This window comes from Cryptomeria japonica, chromosome 2, assembly GCF_030272615.1.
Source record: "Cryptomeria japonica chromosome 2, Sugi_1.0, whole genome shotgun sequence".
Taxonomy (NCBI): Eukaryota; Viridiplantae; Streptophyta; class Pinopsida; order Cupressales; family Cupressaceae; genus Cryptomeria; species Cryptomeria japonica.
Window position 1 is genome coordinate 502,289,062 of NC_081406.1, and position 17,604 is coordinate 502,306,665.

General features: G+C 36.7%; 1 protein-coding gene across 6 annotated transcripts in view; it reads left to right on the forward strand.

Annotated features, from left to right (window-relative positions):
- The window catches only part of LOC131078912 (uncharacterized), a 273,049-nt gene that overhangs the window by 156,885 nt on the left and 98,560 nt on the right, over nt 1-17,604 (forward strand). For all 6 annotated transcript variants that reach the window (XM_058016747.2, XM_058016743.2, XM_058016749.2 and 3 more), the window contains 4 exons: nt 15,246-15,354; nt 15,949-16,217; nt 16,357-16,484; nt 16,734-16,968. In XM_058016747.2, coding sequence (XP_057872730.1) covers nt 15,246-15,354; nt 15,949-16,217; nt 16,357-16,484; nt 16,734-16,968 — 741 coding nt within the window. The remainder of the gene's footprint in view (nt 1-15,245; nt 15,355-15,948; nt 16,218-16,356; nt 16,485-16,733; nt 16,969-17,604) is intronic.

Here is a 17,604-nt window from a genome sequence, read left to right on the forward strand (position 1 = left end):
CATCAGGCTAAGCTTCAACTTCAGCACATTCAAGATACTCATCACCATATTGGTAAGGAGGAACAAGAGCTATCTAATTCTGATTTTCAGCTGATATTGGTTATATTTTATATGGTGGTGATGGAATTGATAATGAGGCTCGTAGTGGACCAACCACTAATGAGTTATCCTTGATTGGCATAGAAGGTATTCCGAATGCACCTTTGATTTTGTCACCTCTTTCATATGATAAGGCAGCGTTGTACTTATTGATTGGTGACTCAGTTTTCTTAGATTTGACAGTCGGTTATGAAGATCAGCATGTAAGGGACTTCATTTGTTACATGGCTCAACAAAACATTTACTTAGCAACCTTTAATGAAGGCACATTAATTTGTGGAAATATAGGTAAAGTTACAACAATTGTTTGGAGGTCTTGGAAAAGTATTCAACACACTTTACTTGTTGGAAATTGGCTCATTGATGGATTCATATCAGCATTGATGGTTGGTAGTACTTGTGGCTTCAATTGGAGTGAAGTTCTTAGCTGGTTAGATGATGTTCAAGTTCACAACAGCAGTATAATGAGTATTGACATTATGGATGGATATGACAGTGCAAAGATTTGGAATCTTGGTATTGACATGTGTGGTGCATTTCTTCAGTGGATCCATGATGAGTTGTTTCACTTTGGGTATACAAATGTTTATATCAGAGTAGCGCAGTGGTTGGGTGAAGCAATGTTTATCAGATTGATATGGGATCCAGTGAATTGGTTTTCAGTGTGTAGGTGCAGATTGCTTGAGGGCAAGCAATCTTCGGGAAGGGAAGATTGTAATGTCCCCTTTTCTAGGTGACATGAGATGAGCAGGGGTTGACCTACCATTCGAGTTCCCGTAGGTCAATGACATGGTTAGGGGACTCATTCTCAGGGTCATGGAGCTTTGCAGGGGCTCTGTGAGTCGTTTTGGACCTTCAGACTAAAGTTCCTTGATTTTAGGGAGATTCCCTACTTTTTAGGAGGTTGTGGCAGTTTCCATATTTGAGGTTCCACGGGACCATACCATGGTTTCAGTTTCAGGAAGATTGGGTGTGTTTCCTAGTTTCTAGGAGCATCCCTAGATTTTAGGGATGGGACTGCCAGTTGGCCCATCTTGTCTGACATCAGTCACAGATAGGTGACAAAGTCAGATTCATGTTTGGTTGGTTATTTTGGGCTATTATTGGATCTATGGAAATATTTTAATATATTTCCTAAGTTAGCAATTAAATAAACTAAAATAAGGCTATGTATATAGCCATTTCAGAGTAATAAGGGTTTTTTGGCTTCATATGGTTTGATATGCCTATGTGTTATAGCTCGTTGGAAAGGTTTTGAACTTTGCTACATGATTCTCACCTCCCAGAGTCTTTTTGGAAGCTTGAAGCTATTTATTCGCAATAAAGTGATATTTTTCTATAGTTTGACGCCATAATTGGGAAAGTGTCACTTTAATTATAAAGTGCAAGCTTTATTATTCTTTAGGGTTCGACTTGCACAGAGAAAGGAGTTATAAGGAGATGAAAACCTAATTGATAGCATCTTTGATCATTTTGAAACTTGCGAATTTGGGAATTGCTCTAGAAGAGTGATTTTTGGTCTGGGACGCAAACCCCAGGTTTGAGCTTGCTGGGACGTATACCTCAGCAGGAGTTGACAGTGGATTTATCCAGGATTGCACAGAGATTGTCAGAGGTAGAAGACACATTTTCTTGGCCTGAAGATTCAACGTGCATATTGGGGGTTTCAACAGGGTGGCTGGTCTATTTCAGCTGGCACGTGATTTGCAACAGCTTCCACGCTTCCTTTGCAACCACGCCTTGTTTGTATGTTGGCTTGAAGGGTTGTATTCAACTTATTTGGTTTTCCTTGTTCGTTGCCAGTAATATTCCTCCATCTGGCATCAATCCAGATTGAGAACAGCTCCAAATAAATGTATGGATTTTTGCCTGGTATGATTTGTAGTATTTTCAGATTGCTTAAATGTTCTTACATATGAACATTGTTTACTGTTTATTTCACAGTTGTTGCTATTTATCAATTACTTTACTTATACATCAAAATCCAAAAAGAAACAATCCCTTTCTGCAACTTTTGTCTATTCTATAAGATCACCGAAAAATTACAGAAAATATAGTATGTTTAATTAAGAATTTACAGCAGCAACAACAAAAGGATCCAGTTGGGATCTTTCAAATCATCCCTTGCGGAATGTCCAGCAGGTTCAAATCAATAACTTGCTCAAGGGTGAGCCTGCAGTAGTCCATCTTGAGAACCTCCATTTCTGTATGGAGATCCACCCAGATATCCTCAATGCGATGCACATGTATGAAGGACTTTTTGATCTTTTCCTTTCTACCTCGGTAGTCAAAATCTGCCCTTGACTTAAACCTTTTGAGTTTAATCTCCTGCATCTCGGTCTCCATAGCTTTGGCTTTGTTGGATGTGATAAGGGAGTACTGGCCAATCTTCAATGGGTTGGTTGTAGAAATCTCCATCCCAACCTTATGTTTGATAGATTGATGTGCAGGAACAACCATGATCTGTCTTCCCAACTCCATAAGAATAGTTTTATTAGTTGAGTATCTAGGAAGCATGTATGGCTGCCCATTGTAGCATTCGACTCTTATATAAGTGAAAGTCTTGAATTGAAGGAACAAGCAACCATACCCATTCACTCTTTCCCATGCTTCATCTGACACCCTTCTGTTCTTTAGAGTCTTGTCAAACTGGCACATGAAGTAACCAAAGAATGCATCTTGAACCCTCCTGAAATGTAATCTACTGGGTCTCAAGGGCAGCTGATGATAGTATTCCCACACAGGTATAAGCGAGCAATCACGCTTGGTAGAAAGACTAGGGAAATGTCTAAGTGATGCCGCCAAATACACTAAATATCTACGTTACCCCAAGTTTCCAGGACGACAATTTTTTTTGCCAAATTTGGGGACGGGGGGGATGGCAAAAGGGACGGCTATATAAAATATAGGGAAAATTGAAAATATATAGGAAAATTCTAAATGTTCATATGAAAACATGGATATAGCATGTGTATGATACTATGAAAACATTTTAGAATGCAAACATCGAACATACAACAGTATCAATAGACTCAATATTCAATATGCACTCATAATTTAGAATTTCAATTCATTCACATTGTCAATATGCATATCATAATAGATATTAAAGAAATAACATACAAAATGCACAAAGGCTACACTGCTGCCATATTGTTTCATTGTCAATTGCAATATGGAAATCAAAATAGTACTAAGTAAATACTAAAAAGCAAAGTATAATATTTATTATTTAATATTTTATTATTTAATTTATTTTCTATTTATAAATTTTAAAATTTATAATATGAATTAATTTAAAATTATAAATATTTGATATGAATTAATAAATTTAATGTTGCCTTTTAATTTTTGATAGAATTCAATTATAAAAAAGTTGATAGTCGTTTTTAAATTTTTTTCAATATAGATGGCCCATGTTAGAAAAATATAGATAGTTGTATTTTCAATAATTTTTGATAACTATTTTGAAAAATTTGAATTGATAGAGGGCCCATGTTAGAAAAATTTAAAAAAAATTGAAAATACGACTTTTTAAAATTTTTTTAATATTTTTCCCTAGCCCTAGATGTGGGGGACGTCTAGTCGTCCTCGGGACGGCTGGGGTGTCCCCAATCTGTCCCCAGCCGTTCCCCAGCCGTCCCCGAGACGTATAGATATCCCCCACAGCTAGGGAAGCCGTCCCCCCGTTTCGGGGACGTCCCCTCAAAATTCTGACAATTTGGGGACGAGGGACGTCCCCTGGCTGTCCCCAAGTCCCCGAAACGTCCTCGGGACTGGGATGGGGGTTTTCAATTAGGGGACGCGTCCTTGGGTTTCGTAGCTAAATATGAGTTCATGTAGAATGTCATGGTAGTAGGGACTGCTGCAAGTTGTTCACACAAAGCATCATTGATAATCTCTCCCCATGATATATGATGGGACTGCCTTATGAACATGATAAATTGATACATCCAAGGCTCAAAAACATTAGAGTGCTCAAGACCCAACATTCTGCTGAGGAGAGTAATGATATCTCCAATTTCCCACTTGAAGTCACAACGGTACAACTTAGCCCACCTTGTGAAAGCGGCTCGTGGTTCATGAATCCATCTGTTAATGTGGCATTTGCAGTCCTTTTCCCTTTTGACATAGTACTCAGCTGCACTATCCTTTGAAATCTCCATATACACAGGTGCTGATGGTATTCTGAAGACTTTCTCAGTAGTATCCGCATCAAGGCGGATTATTGCCTCACCATCATCATTTCTAATGGTTCTCGTCTCCTTGTCAAAGTGGTGAGCACAAGCGAGAACAAATTCAGGTTCTAGGGTAGCCACTGGAAAAGAAGATGCATGATGAATGTGGTTGTCCAACAACCGCTGCATATTACTATCATGCGGATCCTCCACCCTTTTAATGAATTCTGACATGTCAACACGATCTATTTCCGTATCCTTGATATGATCCAAAGGAGAGGAAACTTGTGAAGGGGAAACTTCATTCTGATACTTGTCATATTTATACTTCATCTTCTTTGGAATGGAAGATGATGGTAAATCTGACATTGAAGAACAACCTGGTATGCTGCGATGAAGAGTTAAAAGTGTTAAAGCAACATCAAAATCAGCTGCAACTAACATTTTTTCTTCTTCAAATGGGAAGAATTCCAACCCTTGCACTCCACAACTTTGTGAGAGAAAGATGGAAAATAAATGGGAATGCTTGAAACTTGACTTTGACCAATTTCGTATCTTGGGGAACATTTTACAAGTATACAAGTGGGGAAAGACAAACATGCAATCGAACTTTTGAAACCTGAATGCAAGTATTCTTGTAAAAAGGAAAATGAAGAAGCGTGTGAAAAATGAGATTTTGACATGTGGGAAATGATGGGAATGGTATGTACGAATAATGGCAATGAGTATGGATGAAAATGGAAAGATTTTGGGAATGTCATCTTCAAGAAAATGGGAAGAACTTTCAACATGTAATCGGGTTCTAAAAATCCGATTTTGAAAGAATGGGTATTTTTCAACTTAGAAAATTGGAATTTTACCAAAAGATGATTAAAATATTCCAATCACATGGGAAGATCAATTATTTTCATCCTACTTGTAATCGGGATTTAAAATCCCGAATACAAGTAAAGAGGTAAAATCGGGAAGATCATTGCAATTTACAAATTGCTTTGTAAAGGAGAAAATCTCTCTCACAAAAACGATTTTAGGGCAAAACCAACATAAATACAAATTTAAAACTAGAAAGATAAAACAAGAAGACAAGAAATATAAACAAAATGAAAAGAAAACATACCTTGCTTCAATCCAAATGCTCTTCTAAGGAAATGCAACAATCCTTGTGATGAAGACTTAAAACCTTTAAATAAGCAGCAAATCGAACTCCCAAAACCCTAGCCACGTTTTTAGAAGCAAAAACGCCTTGCAAAATGGCATAAGAAGAGGTCAAAACCTCATCAAACCCCAACACCTAGGCAAGAGACGGCAAAACGACTTAGGAGACGAAAGATTCGTGGCATTTTGGAGGAGCAAATTGTGGCATTTGAAGAACACGTGTTGCTGTTATAACGCCTTCAAACCAGCAAATAAATCCACCAAATGGCATGGATAGAGTTTCAAGATGCATGAAAATAGCTAAGAATTCAAAACGCCTTCTTCCTCCTAGAAAATCTCCACAAAAATTGATTGAAACTTTCAACAAATTCGCCTAAGAAGCTGGTCGGGTTCTTGGAGAAACGCAACAAATAATTTTGCATGTAATAGTGAAAATTGGGTTTCTTTCTTCATATTACAAGTAAAAAAATAGCTTTATCTCCATTCTAGAGCAAATCGGGTTTTAGGAACTCATTTACAAGTTTAAAATGTTTACTTTTCATTGCACAAGGAAAAATCGGGTTTTTGAGATTTACAAGTCATAATAACTTGTAAGGGGAAAATAAAACCCCCTTAACAAGTTTTAATAACTTGTAAAAAAGAACTTGTAATGGGGATTTAAAATTCCCTTTACAAGTGACCTGGAAATAAAACATGTAATAGGGAAATAAAATCCCTATTACAAGTAAAATCACTTGAATAGGAACTTTATAAAAGAATTACAAGTGACTTTTAGATTTATAATTTAAAATTAACTTTTAACTTATCAAAAAAAATGCCTATTATGACTTAAAAAGCCAAAAAACATTAAGGGGGAAATAAAAAGTAAGTTACAAGTTCTAATTTCATAAAGTGCACTTGTAATTAACTTAAAATTTCCCTACAAAGACTAAAACAAAGGAAAACATTAAAACTTGCAACTTAAGGAAAATTTCCCACTTGCAGTCAAGGAGAAAAAACCCGAAATTGAAGGAAAAACATAGCAAACGAACCCAGAATGTGATGAAATTCAAAACGTGGTTTGAGTATGGACTGAGGATTAGTCCAGTCCAAGGATAAGGCGAAATTTTGCCTCGGGAAGCGTGCCATAGAGTAAAATTTTCATTTTTTTGACAAAAATTTCATATAATGGTCCATCATTTTTGAAAACAAAAATGAGGACAAGAGTGTGAAGAGCATGGATTGAAGACTTCTATCTTTAAGGCTATTTCTCTATTATTTCTATTGTAGGAACACAATTGCTATTCATTTGAAGTTACTGGATTTGCATGATATCAGTGTAAATGTGGGATGGGCACATATATTTTTGTGATTCTTATGTGGGACTATCTTTTGCCACATACTAGCATGAATGAAAATTCTATAATATAAGGAAAGCTAAAAATTTTTGCTGAGGTGTTTGGACTTTACAAGACTAACTAAAACTTAAATGTAAGGACATTGCCTATTCTATCTCATCCATTCTTTGATTAGTACCAATATCAACTTCGTAATATATCAACCTGATGGTACATATAGAGTCACAAGAGTCTTCCACATCTAAAATCATTTAATGAGGTGAAGTGTGTAAGTGAGCATGAGTCTAACAATACCCGATTCATCATAATCAATAATAGTAACACAGATAATATTATTGGATTAAGCATTTTGAATGCATTTATATAAATAATTTTTTATGTTCTAATATTTTTTTTTTTGTGATTTTGGAGGATAACTGCCTCATATATGTGAAGCTGTTTAGCACCTTCTTTCACCCATTCATTGATATTGTAATCATTAAACCCACCCTAGATACCAAGTCACATAGAGTAGGGTAGGCCTGTTAGTGTTTGGTAGCTTCAGGAGATATTTTCTCCTTAATTAAAAGTAGGTCGGCGTACATATTGCATTTATTATTTTATGTTTTTCTTCTAAGGGAGCCGACCTAAATAAAAGGTCACCTAGATTGGTATGTATGTAAGGTGGTGATCATTCATTTCATATATAATTCAATCATGTCATTCTTACCTCTAGTAGAAGTTTGCCATTCCATTTGCAGCAGATCTGATTTCAAGGAGAAGCATATTTATTTGTACTTAGCATCAAAGAGTGATGCTATTATTCATTGTATTAATTCGGCCTTGAGTAAGCCCAGACTTGTAAGCAGATTTCTGCTCTTATTCATTCAATATATGGAGATATATTTTGCTGGGTTTTTCTCCCTCAAGTAGGAGGGTTTTCCCAGGATAAAAGTGTCATGTTTATTGTTCATGTGTTGCATTTTCTGCTTTATGTTAAATCTAATCTTAAAACTAACATGGTATCAGAGTGGGTTCAAGAGATCCAATCAGATTTAATTAAGCAGATTCTCCATGAAGTTCATTTTGAAAGGCGTTGAATCTTATGTAGTCTATTGGCATGGCACTCAAGAGGAGACGCCTGTATTGGAGGCGGATAAGTGGAAAAGATTGAGCATCTAGGGCCTGAACATTTGCATCAACTGTGAAGCTCTTATCTTATCATACAACATTGCGTGAGCCTGTAAGATCCATCGACAAAATACACAATTGACTCCCAGGGCTGCAGACACTATACATCATAAGGAATCACGAAGGACACACGAATCTCAGTATAGCGACTATCATTTGAAGTGACTTCCGATTTGCTTGTGGCTGCGTAGCCTCCGACTCTCGCCACTCACCAATCAGAGCCTTTCTCCACCTACGGATACTATATCTAGCGAATAGAACTTTGGGTACCTTCATTCTGTAAATTAATTCGATGAGCATTGGCAGAATGTACTATAAACATTTGTTATATGTTGATTTGCCAATATATATATGAAATACGTGAAACTGAGCAAATTATTGTCCAAGGTGTCATTTGCAATATATGTTGGCATATGATGAAGCGGTGTTCATTTATGTTGTCATTGATGTCAATAAGTGCTCTAGAAGGATGAAGATCAAAAGAAGTTGTTATTGATGTTCAAGCAAAAGGAACCGGTGTGTATGGAGATCGGCAACAGTAATGGATAACCAGAATGAAGTGGACCGGTATTGGGGTTCACTAAGTATGTCTACCGGTTGATAATCTAGTGTTATTGGTTTGGCTTATGCAGAGCAACTGAAGACGTGTCGTGACCTGCAAGGTAAAGAATAAAATATCATGTTAGATTGAACACATTAATGTCCTACCTCAGGAGTGTGCGTTTTTCCTATCTGGTAGGTGAAGAGCGCAGGATGGGTCATTAATTTGAAGATGCAGAATGGTTCGCGATCTGATTTAGATTGTCTCCTGAAAAGCCTGAATGATGCCAGATGCAGAATGTTTCGTGATTTGATTTAGATCGTATGCAATGGGTTTGAATGGTCAGGATTGGACCGCTTGTAAGCAAATAGTCAGGATCGAACCGTCTTTGTAAAACTTAGGTTTAGGGTTTATGCTTTCGACCGAGTGATTGTCTATAAGGTCGATGTAGTTCAGATTTTGTATGTGTTGGCAAATGTTGTGTGTGTGTGTCTGCTTAATGGCAGATTGGATACTTGCCAAACTTGAGTTAGAGATATGCAGAGTGTGATTGCAAAAGAGAGGAGCTTAGAAGGATTTGCCCTAGCAAGGTGTGTTATCTTCAGATCTGTGTTTTACTTGTTGTTTTCGAACCACTTCAACAGATTGTAAATCCCTTGACCGGGTAAGCTTTAGCAGGCTTTTGTTGTAATTCCTTTAACCAAGTGGCTCAAGTTTATTGAGTTATTTAAATCCTCTAGCAAGGTAACTCCTAACAGGGTTTCAATCCTTAACCGGATTTTACAGCCATCCCTTAACCGGGTGATCCCTAACAGAACCTTATTGTAAAGTCTTTAACCGGACTAGGCTCCTAACAGAGCGGACTTCAAGAGAGTTCAGAACAAGCTTGTGGGTATTCATCCCCACTGTGGTTTTTCCCATTTGGGTTTCCATGTGAAAAATCTGTGTGTCATGGGTTGTGTATTTTTCATGTGATGATTGAGCAGTCTTTGTTTAGTTGAATATGCATGCAAAGCTAATGGTGGTGGTATTACTAATGCAACTTATGCATGATCAAGTCAGTAAAATTGCTATCTAGATTTGAGACTTGTTGTAAACTGTTTGAAGTACTTCTGTTTTACGGGTTTAGCTGTCCGAAGTATTTCTGTGTTTTACTGGTATAGCCATGGTTAAGTTCAGTGGAGAAGACAACTTGTCAGCATTGTTTTAATATGATAAGGTGCAGAGAAGTTTTTGTCTGTACTGATTCACCCCCCCCCCCCCCCCCCCCCTCTCAATACCGATTAGGGTATTAGTTGTTCATCATTATTAATCATTAGACGCATAAGTATTTCATTCGAAATGTTTGATTACTGCTTGGATTGGTTGAGGGTTATTCTTGGCCATACAAAACATATTGGTGCTTCTATTCATATCTTATGATACAAAATTTTGTTGTTGGTACATTCATTGTCTCAACGGAAGTTTGTTGTTCCTATCCTGGGTGCATCTGGAGCATAGTTGAATCTTTAGGTGCAAAGATTAGGAAAAAACAATTGGTGGGTTGAGAGGAAGATTAGACAATAAAGAGATAAGTATTTCATATCCTTGAATAATGTTCATGAATCTTTTATGTAGTTATTTGGAATGGTGAATCATGTATACTTCTAGCATTGGTATTTCTCTTCGGGATAGGTTGATTCTATAAACTATTAGGAATATCTCTGAAGATGCTTCCAGGATGGATCGAGGAGCATAAGGATGATGAGAGATTGCATTCAAGGGAGGAAGAGCTTGATGCATCCTGCAAGGAAGTCACGTAGGCTGAAGAATGGAGACACAACTTGTTGCCATGGGGTTGAGTTGGTAGCACATAATTGGAGACATCTCTCAAAGAGAAAGATCCTATTCAGATTGTCATTGTGATCAAGTTCTTCAAAGAGGAGGAATTAACATTTAGAGGGAGTCTGACAAATCAACAAAGGTAACCTTGGACAAGGTGATCAGGAGGTTGATGCAAGTACTTGGAACTTTAGAGGGAGTCACATCATCATGAAGATCTCTTGTATTGTATATTTCTCTAAGATGGAGAAATATGAGGTGAAAGCCCTTGTAGTGTATATTTCTTTGAGACGGAGAAATATGAGGTGAAAACCCTTGTAGTGTATATTGCTCTGAGATAGAGAAATATGAGGTGAAAGCCCTTGTAGTGTATATTTCTTTAAGACAGAGAAATATGAGGTGAAAGCCCTTGTAGTGTATGTTTCTTCTGAGATGGAGAAATATGAGGTGCGAACCCTTGTTCATCTTTGAGATTGAGATGAGACATCATGTTGAGAGACTCCATGACAACATCATGTTGAGAGACTCCGTGATGGACACTTGTGCACATGTTTCTTTCCACACATGGGAGTAGCCATGGTGGATGTCATGTTGAGAGACTCCATGACAACATCACATTGAGAGACTCCGTGATGAACCTTTGAGCTTTCCACAAATGGATGTAGCCATTGTGGGCGTCATGTTGAGAGACTCCATGACGTAGATATCTGGAAAATATCTCCCTAGCTAAGAGGGAGTGTTAGTGTTTGGTAGCTTCAGGAGATATTTTCTCCTTAATTAAAAGCAGGTCAACCTACATATTGCAATTATTATTTTATGTTTTTCTTCTAAGGGAGACGACCTAGATGAAAGGTCACCTAGATTGGTATATATGTAAGGTCGTGATCATTCATTTCATGTACAATTCAATCATGTCATTCTCACCTCTAGTAGAAGTTTTCCATTCCATTTGCAGCAGATCAGACTTCAAGGGGAAGCATATTTATTTGTACTTAGCATCAAGGAGTGATGCTATTGTATTAATTCAGCCTTGAGTAAGGCCAGACTTGTAAGCAGATTTCTGCTCTTATTCATTCAATATATGGAGATATATTTTGTTGGGTTTTTCTCCCTCGAGTAGGAGGGTTTTCCCAAGATAAAAGTGTTGTGTTTATTGTTCTTGTGTTGCATATTGTGCTTTATGTTAAATTTAATCTTAAAACTAACAAGGCCAACATGGTGCAATCATTCTTGCATACTATTATTAAGGTGCATGTCATGTCCCCAAATTTTGCCCTTAGTAACAACACTTCTAGTAGGGTTGGTCTATTATCTGGTTCTCGTAGGCTAGCAAAGAGTGTAGGGAACCAACTCAGGGGCTTAGAGAGTCATGCATGAGCCTTTCAGGCAGTTTGGAGCAGTCGACAACAGTTTCCTAAAATTTAGGAAGGATCCCTATTTTTTAGGGATTGACTGGGAGTGGTCTATGGGGCATTCAGAGACCTTTGGGAACGTTTTGGAGACTTTGAGTGCATCTCCTATTTTCTAGGAGGCGCTCCTATTTTTTAGGAGGAACTCCCAGTTCATTGACAGACCTTCCAGAGGTGCACACAACAGAGGAGGACCATTGGGATTCAGTTTTAGGTTGACAGGTCTAGTCTCCTTTTTAGGAGCATCCCTAGATTTTAGGGGAAAAGTACCAGTCGGCTTATGTGGCTCAGGCATTATCCACAGGCATAGTTGATTAAATAATAAAAAGGTGATTATATTAATCACTTATCTTATTATATTATTAAATAAAGCCATAACACCTTTCCTAGGCGTGGCAACTTGGAGGAGTTGGTTTATAAGTGATTTTGGCCCCATTCAATGAATAATTGACCCCTCTAGCCAATCAAACTTCTAAAGGGATTGTCTTACAAATAAAATAAAGTTATTTTATTATTAAAAAGGGTAAATGAAACCCTAATTCGAAATTAGGGTTTGGGCTGAAAATAAAAGGTGTTTGGGAGCTCATTTTGGCACATCTATGATTGAATTTTATTATTTTGGAGAGCATTTTGCAATTGCAGGTCTGCAACGTCTATTGCAGGTGTCTGAGCCCAAATTGGAGACGAAAACCTTCAAATTTTAGGCAGGTTGGACGATACCCCAGCCATTATTCCTTCTTTAGCACTTTGGAAAGATCAATTTTCAGGCCATTCAAGGGTCAAATCATATGAAATTTTGTATCAGATTGCAGGGTTAGTAATGACAATCAGATCTGAGCAATTTGGACACTTTTCAGCAAGTTTAATGCACATTCAAGTCAGCCGAACCATTCCTAGGTCAGCCGTACCACTTTCAGCAGCCCGGGGTTGCAAATAACTAAATAAGAAGGGTTTTGGAGCTGCTCTTGCTTGTGAAATTATTGTTAGGGAATAACTAAGGCAGATTTGTAGTCAATTTGGTGAAACCCCAGCACATTTGGATGATAGTGGAAATTAGAGGGGAAAGGAAGCAATTTTGGTGCTCTCTCCTGGCAAGCTTTCAGAATAAGCTCCAGATCAGCCATTCTTCCATTAAATTGCTTTTGATAATTATTGTTATGAAGAATAAAGCCCATTGGAGTTGTTGGTTCACATTGGGAGCTCCTGTAGCAGCAATTTCATTCAATTAAGTCAATAAAGAAGCCCTCCAGGCAAGGTGTTGGACTCCTGGTAGGCCAATTTTGGCTTGTCGTTGTTGAATTCATTATTTATTGACATTTGTTAATTGCTGTTAGAAAATCAGTCAATCTGAAAATTTATTTCTAGTCAATTGTTTATGTATTTTCATTATCAGTCTTATGCATTGTCAATCTCTCAAAGCATATATTCCAAAAATCACGAAAAAAAGCATAAAACTTCAAAAAAACACACATAGTCCAAACTCCAAACCATTGGCCAAAGAAATCTGAATCAGAAAATTAGATCAGATTGCTTCAATCAGCACTCGGCATCTTTTAGTGCAGTGCTGCTCACTATTAATCTAGTTGTCACAGGTCTCTGTTTAATCAAGATCAATAGATCATTGGAGTCGAGGATGAAAAAATCGTCAATAAATCGTCTGAATTGCGATTTATCGGGAGTCAAAAGTTGAAACGATTTAATCTGCAAAAAAACCGGCACTGATTTTTGGGTAAAAATCGCACTATTTTAAGAGGAAAAATCGCGATAAAAAGGGCAAAAAATCGTGTTTTTTAATGAAACCCTAAACACGTCGGAGAAAATGCATGCAATACACACCCGACATGATTTGTGGCTTCAACTCTTCTACAACATCTATTTGAAATCGACGGGATTGGCTTCAACGGGATTTGCAACATCTATTTCGATGGGGTTTGATTCTACATGTAACTACAGTAGTTGGTCCTTGTTGCAGATAGAATAATAGTTTTTCTTTTTTTGTTCAATGTTATATATTGTGTGCTCAATGCACTTAATAATGTAATTAACACTAAAACTATTAAAACAATATGAAATATCAAAATTATCCCATATAATTGAACATGATGGCTAGGAATAAAAAAAAGTAATTGGAAATGAAAGGGGCTGAGAAATAATTCATGTTTTGATATTTTCAAATGTTCGATAATTTTGCTGATTTTTTCTCAATTCCTGATTTAAAAAAAAAATTCGGCCAAAAGATTTATTGCCGATTAAGATATTTCCATCTTTGATTGGAGTAACCAATAGAGAGTTGTGCATTTCATGTTCAAGATATTGTAAAACTGGATGGTATACTTCCGATTAATGCATTTAACATTGATAGCCTTAATTACTTCACTGCTAGACCCCTTGCATTTGAAGCCCATTTCAGCATTGATTGGATCCGCATGTATTCAGCCATTTTGGCTTGATCGGATTTTGTTGTAACCTGCCAGTGGCTTTGCATTCTGTACACATGCTTGTCCACCAAAGAGGTGTTGGTTTGGATTGGTTCTGCAACATGCATGCTTTGGTTGTCTTGTCCTCTTTAAATCTCAATAATGCATTTGTCTAGATAGATTATTTGTTGTCCCGACACTGTATGCTCTCACCTTGCCCACACTGGGAACTTGGTAATCAGAAAGTGCATAAACTTGTAGCTGCATTTTCTATACTGAAAATTATTTTTTTTTGGTGTGGGGTTATTATAGTCAACATAGACAAGTTCTATGAAAGAAATAGAGACATAGGAATGTGACAATGAGAAATCATGTAGGTTTGGCGACAATGGTTCAACCATCACAGAAACAGAATGTCACACAAGAGAAAGCTTCTTGCAGCATACATACTACAACCAACCCTTGGAAAGCACCTGGATTGAGAGGAATACAATGCTCATTATTTCAGCACAACAATCATGAAGGAGAGTGAAGCAAACCTAAAAAAACCTATGACTAGAGCTCTGAACCAACCCAGGAGTCATTCCACGGCTGAGGATCAAAGGCATGAATTGCCCCAAGCCTTCTCCCATTTCTGTGTTTGCTTCATCTCCCATTTGTTTTTATTTCTATTTCCATTTTTCTATTGCTGAGTAAGTTAATTGATACACTTCCATTTTTCTTTGACCATACAATCTTTCGATTTCCATCTTGGCCTTTCCATTTCAAGTTAATAGGTAGCTTGAATTAATCCTCTAATAACCAGAGTAAATTTAAATCCTTGAGGGAATTCAGTTCAAGAAAAGGTGTGACAAACTGATGGAGTTTATGATAGAATTAAAAAGTAGATCTTTTAAATGTGACTTCATCTTAGGAAACAGTAATTAATAGAAATCATGTTAAGTTTTGTCTGGTTCTGTATGCATTTCTGGTATTAAGTTTCTAAACATTAACTCTTGCATAGAAGCATCAAAAGTTCAACTGTGCATAGAAGGGCCTTCTTTTGTGTTCTTGTTTATTTTTGTGCAGTGATTTGATAAGGACTAAGTAGTAGTTAAAATTATTTGAGTACTTTGCAGGAATGTGCGATTGGTACATACAAAGATGTGAATGGATCAGATGATTTGTTTTGTGTTCCTTGTCCCCCAGAATTACTTCCATATCGTGCAGAACACATATACGTTCGTGGTCAGTATTTCCATCAATTATTTTGGATATTGAAATATGTCTATTTTCTGTTGCTTACTAAATTGAGCTATGTGGATAATTCTTTATCCAATATATGGTTAAATCAAGGATTAAACATAGTTTGGGTCTTCTAGCCTTTGTTCACTAGAATTATTATTTTATATATCTACATGCATGTTTAATCTATTTCAGTGGGAAATGGAACTGAGACAAATGGGGTCTCTTAGTTTTATAAATGGGAGGGACACCAATTCTCATCAGGGAAACACAATAGCAATATAGTGTCCATTGCTTTATGCATTTGCATTTTCTATGTATTAAATTAGTTCTTGTTTGGTAAATATAGTACTGCTAGAACATTCTTTATTGCTTTAAGTAATGCATTTTCCTCTGTTCTTGATAACGGGTCATTTGTTTGATGTGGCTTAATTTTATCTGTCAGAAAATATGCATTGGAAATGAAGGCACTAAGATAAACCGAGAAAACATCTTTAGCTTCTATTATATTCTCTTTTCATGCTTCATATCGTTTCTTCTATTTCATTCAACTTTTCTGAGTAAAACATAGTTTTAAAACAAATCTTTGTTGGACAGGTGGTGTAACTGAATCTTTCTGCCCATATCAGTGTATCTCAGGCAATTATCGATTGCCCAATTGCTATACACCACTTGAAGAACTGATAAATGCACTAGGAGGCCCCTGGCTTTTTGGACTTCTCCTTTCTGGCCTTCTGGTGCTTCTAGCTCTTGTTTTAAGTGTTGCACGGATGAAATTTGTTGGAAGTGATGACTTTTCTGGTCCAACTACTCCACATGAATCACAAATCCAACATTCTTTCCCTTTCCTTGAGTCATTGAATGAGGTAAGCATGCATTGCTTGTTTGCATAGTTTCCATTCATGGTATTTATTAGAGATTTTGTCAACATCGTTGATCTAACATTATACACCATAAGAAACTTAAGGCATTGGATTTTATTGGTTTCATACCTGTTGAACCCAGGTCCTTGAAACCAACCGAGCAGAGGAGTCTCAGAGTCATGTGCACAGGATGTATTTTATGGGTCCGAATAACTTCGGTGAACCATGGCATTTACCGCACTCACCACCTGATCAAATTATGCAGCTTGTGTGAGTCTTTTGAAATTTTATTCTTTTATTGATCTGGGGAACAGGAATCTGAATAGCAATTCATATTTGTTAGTTGAAAATTGACGGTAAATAATAAGATTTAAGGTGGTATACATATAAGAGTAGGGAAGTACTAAATGCATATAATAGTTAGAAAATCAGCATAATTTACCTTGGAGATTAGTAAGAGATCTTGTAAATTTGTTATTAGGTTATTGATGGAATTTTCTTGGGTTGTTTTGGCCACAGATATGAAGATGCTTTCAACAGATTTGTTGATGAAATCAACTCTTTGGCTGCATACCAATGGTGGGAGGGATCTGTATATAGCATTCTCTCAGTGCTTGCATATCCATTTGCTTGGTCATGGCAACAATGGCGCCGGAGGAAAAAAGTTCAACGTCTTCGTGAATTTGTCCGATCTGAGTATGATCATGCATGCTTGCGTTCCTGCCGATCAAGAGCTCTATATGAAGGGCTCAAGGTTGAGTGCAACAAGATCTAAGATCTTTTTGGATTTCACCTCAAGAAGATTTGCATTTTGTTTAATTAATTACAAAAAGGGAAAAATGGGTTTTGTTGGTTTCTATATAGACTGAATGACTTTCATCACATTGGTGAAGTAGATTAGTTGCACAAACATCTTTCTTATCAATCATTCCTTTATTTTAGCACCATATATTTAAAATGCCCAATGTTACAGACAATGTGTAGTGTCCCTTTGGAAGAAATTACTCAGAAGACTAGAAAGTTGAAAAAAGGAACACTGCTGTTGTCCTGAAGTGGTTGTAAGTGCTTAATCCTACTAAAAGAAAGGATATATGTATCATATTTATTTTTTAACTTAATCTAAAACTAAACTGATGAAACTGGTAACAAGAGGTTTCTTAAGTCAATTTAGAACATGTTTGAAATCAAATATTTTTGGACTATGAAAGTTATATTTCACTTCCAGCCCCATACATAACTAAATTAAAACAAGTATGAATTAATATGTTGTTCATAGGTTCTTCCTTAAAGATGGAAACGCATGAAGTCATCTTTATTCTTTAATACATAGAAGATTTCAGCAAACGTCTTGATAAACTAGTTTTTTCTATCATTGAAATATATACAAAAC